The 4,023-nt window shown below is 53.6% G+C and overlaps 1 protein-coding gene across 1 annotated transcript in view; it reads right to left on the reverse strand.

Annotated features, from left to right (window-relative positions):
* Positions 1-4,023, reverse strand: part of MROH1 (maestro heat like repeat family member 1) — a 54,230-nt gene that overhangs the window by 33,748 nt on the left and 16,459 nt on the right. The window contains exons 9-10 of the mRNA XM_007464605.1: positions 3,024-3,102; positions 2,688-2,801 (exon numbers count right to left, since the gene is read on the reverse strand). Of these exons, the coding sequence (XP_007464667.1) occupies positions 2,688-2,801; positions 3,024-3,102 (193 nt within the window). The remainder of the gene's footprint in view (positions 1-2,687; positions 2,802-3,023; positions 3,103-4,023) is intronic.

Below are 4,023 nucleotides of genomic sequence, written 5' to 3' on the forward strand. Positions count from 1 at the left end.
CGGCGCAGCACAAGCCGTTCCCCCGGCGGCAAAGCAGCAGTGCTGCCGAGGCCGCCCGGTACACACTGTGCCCCCTACAGTCTTGCCAAAGGGACTCGACTGGAGTCTGAGTTCTTGACAGTTTGCAAGAAATCCAGACGGACGAGAAAACCTCAGTCTGCACCTCGAGAACACAGCCCACCAAGCTGACCGTGTGAAACTCCACAGGTCCAACGGCCTAGGCTCTTCCACGGATAAATTACAAGGGAAAGAAAAGAGCACAGGAAACCTGCAGTTTAAAAGGGACTGAAATGTGGGGAGTGTTGTTTAGTGGGGACAGAGTTTCAGGTTTGCAGGATGAAAAGGGTCCTGGAGGCGGCTGCACAGCAATGTGAATGTACTTAACACTGCTGAGTGTACACCTACAACGATGAGCATGGAAAATCTTATGTTATGTGTATTTTACCACAATTGCAAACCAGCAAATTAAACCACCAAGGGCCAAGCCCCCCAAAAGGGAAAGATTTAAATATATATATATATATATATATATATATATATATATATAATTTTTAAATTTTTTACTTTTTTACTGAAGTAGACTTTGCTTACAGTGTCGCTGGTGTTCAGCAAAGTGATTCAGTTATACATATATGTATCTATTCTTTTTTTTTTTTTTAACTGCACTGCATTCGTTGCTGCATGCGGGCTTTCTCTAGCTGTGGTGATCAGGGGCTACCCTTCCCTGCGGTGCGCGGGTTTCTCATTGCAGTGGCTTCAGAGCACGGGCTCTAGGTGTGTGGGCTCAGTAGCTGTGGCTCGTGGATTCTAGAGCGCAGGCTCAGTAGTTGTGGCACACGGGCTCAGTTGCTCCGCGGCATGTGGGATCTTCCTGGACCAGGGCTCAAACCCGTGTCCCCTGCATCAGCAGGCGGGTTCTTAACCACTGTGCCACCAGGGAAGCCCTATGTATTTATTCTTTTTCAGATTGTTTTCCATTATAGTTTATTACAAGATACTGAGTATAGTTCCTGTCCTATACAGTAGAACCTTGTTGTTTATCTATTTTATATATAGTAGTATGTATCTGTTAATCCCAAACTCCTAATTTATCTCTTCCCCCCAATTTTCCCCTTTGGTAACAATTTTCTGTCTGTGTGTTTCTATTTTGTAAATAAGTTCATTTCTGTCATATTTTAGATTCCACATAAAAGTGATACATTGTATATGTCTTCTTTCTGACTTACTTCATTTAGTATGATAATCTCTAGGTCCATCCATGTTGCTGCAATGGCATTATTTCATTCTTTTTATGGCCGAGTAGCATTCCATTTTTTATATGTACCACATCTTTCTTTTGGCCACGCCGCGTGGCTTGCAGGATCTTAGTTCCCTGAGCAGGGATTGAACCCGGGACCTGGGCAGTGAGAGCACCGAGTCCTAACCGTATATACGTATATACACTTAAGGCCAGAGAAAGCACTTAAAGGAAAAAATGAAAGACAAGTGGATACGAAGTGACTTTGGAACATCATCGTGAGAGAAGAATTAACAAAGGAAAGGCGAGCGAGGCTAAACCGCGTAAAAAACGTTCAGCGCCGCTAATGACCATGAACCGCGTAAAAAACGTTCAGCGCCGCTAATGACCATGAACCGCGTAAAAAACGTTCAGCGCCACTAATGACCATGAACCGCGTAAAAAAGTTCAGCGCCGCTAACGACCGCGAACAGAAGATCGGAGAGGAAGCGAAGGCCCAGCCGAGGCCCGCAGGCACCTGGGCTCCCGAGGGCGCTGTGGCTCAGGTGAGAGGCCTTGCTCTCTGCCCCAGCACCACCCTTCCCCAGGAAGCCAGCAGGCCACCAGCCACGTGCTCCTGGGCTCACGGCAGGACCCGACCCTGCCCGCCAAGTGCTGCCCCCTCACTCCCCAAACCCGAGAGCTGCCAAGTCCACAGGTGCCACCTGGTCCACATGCTCGTTCCACAGAGGGTCAGACAGAGAACACTTAGGCTTCCAGGGCCACAAGTGGTCTCCGTCACATATTCTTCTTTGTTTGCTTGTACAACCCGTTGCCATGTGAAAACCACTCTCAGCTCACACACGGGCTGTACACAAGCAGGCTGCAGGCCTGATGTGGCCCAAGGCCATGGCCCCTGTTTAGCAACCAAGGCTCACCGGGAAAAAACAGACAGGTGTGAAAACTGTTGAAGCTTATTGCTGATTGAATTAGCCTTGAAAGCAAGAAACCTGAATTCTTCCATCCAATTGTGAGGAAATCATCAGACACACGGAAACTGAGGGACTGTCTACAGAACCGGCCTCAACTCTTCTCAGAGGTCCACGTCTAAGACACAACTAAGCAGCATATGCCCGTGCACAGACCCCACGCTGAGGGGCAGCTGCGGCAGACAGCGCGACGGGGCAGCAGGACTGAGCCACCAGACCAGCGGGCATGTGGCAGCTGCCGGGCCCAGGGTCAGGGGCGCCATGTCCCACTGTCCGCAGCCAGCTGTCAAGGGCAAATGTCAGTGAGGGACACCTGCTGGGAGGCAGTTGAGCACTATTGCTGCAACTTTTCAAAAAGTTTGGAATTTTACAAACTAGAAAGTTGGGGAAATATTTAAAGAATTCAAAGCAAGATGTTCCTTTTCACCCAAAGGCTGGACAATGTCTGCCTTTTCCATCTCTGCGCCGCAAAGGGCACTTACCGGCCGAGTTGATGATGTGCCTCACGACCTGGAGGGTGCCCACACGGGTCCTCTCGTTGCTGGCGTCCAGCTTGGGCAGCAGGAAGGCCAGCAGGCGGTCAGGCGAGCAGCAGGCTGCAGGGCAAGCGCTCATCAAACAACTGTTTGTAACGAGCTGTCCTTTGCTCCCTGCCGGCTGTCTGCACCTCCAAGGCAAGCTGGGCCCGGCGGCCAGGGAGGCTGGACGCTCGGGGCTGCGGCCCAGCCAGGCCTTGGCTGTGTGCTCCCCGGAGACACAGGCGGGCAGCGCTAGACGGGGCCCCCCGCCCCCAGGGCAGCCAGGCCGCGGCCTCGCACCCAGCACCGTGAAACAGCGCAGCGCCTCCTTCTGGTTGCTCGTCGCCGCTGGGCTCGAGGGCTCCACGGGCACGCAGACCTGCCCGGGGACAGAGGGCACGGTCACGGGGGCCCACCTCGACCCCCACGCAGGGGCAGGCCCCTTGGGCGCTCTCTCACCTGTGACTGGAAGCGCCCCGGGGACCTCAGCCCACACCTCACAGTCGGCCCTCTCGAGGGAGAAGGGTCCTGGCTCCGTCTACACCCCACCCTTCCCACCACCAGCCAGGAAGACAAATTCCCAAGACACATTCCTTGATGAGAAAGCAGGCAGTTTCCCGCTTTCCTGGGCATGACATCCTGGGCTGGAAACCACGGACCTCTAGAATACAGAAAGCACTGGAGACCAAAATACCTCGAGTCCATTCGTTCAAAATTGTAAAAGGAAAAGGAGCTGCACTAGTCAAAGTAAAAGCAGAGGCTGTTGGCAGATGTGTCTCTGGGCTCCACTGCACCTCAGCGGGTGACACTCACCGGGGGTTGAGCTCTGGGTGGCACCCCAGTCCCCACTCAACCCCTCAAGGTCACAACAGAGGACCCCCGCAGGGCCTCCGGGCACAGGGCTCTAAGGTGAGAAGCGACCAGCGGTGAGTGCAGGACCGGGTGAGTGCCAGGCGGCCGGGTTGTGCTCCAGGCCCCCAGGGTGCTGCTTGTCACCTCCACTGCAAGGACCTCACCTGGCCATAAAAGGCACCGCGGCTTCCTACCTGCTCCCGGGCTCACTCAGCCGCTCAGGCAGCCCAGGAGCAGGGAGCCGGCTTGGAAGCAGACCCCCCGCCCCCCGGGAGATGCGTGACCGTGACCACGCGGGAGCCTGAGCTGCTCAGGACTCCACAGTGACTCGGAGAGAGTAAACCGCTGCTGTTTTCACGTGCTGAGTTTTGGAGTGACCGGTCAAAGGGCAATAGATAACTAGTGCAAATGGGTAGTCATCCGGAAAAAAGATAAAACTAGATTCTCA

Source organism: Lipotes vexillifer, unplaced genomic scaffold (genome assembly GCF_000442215.2).
Source record: "Lipotes vexillifer unplaced genomic scaffold, Lipotes_vexillifer_v1.1 scaffold394, whole genome shotgun sequence".
Classification (NCBI taxonomy): domain Eukaryota; kingdom Metazoa; phylum Chordata; class Mammalia; order Artiodactyla; family Lipotidae; genus Lipotes; species Lipotes vexillifer.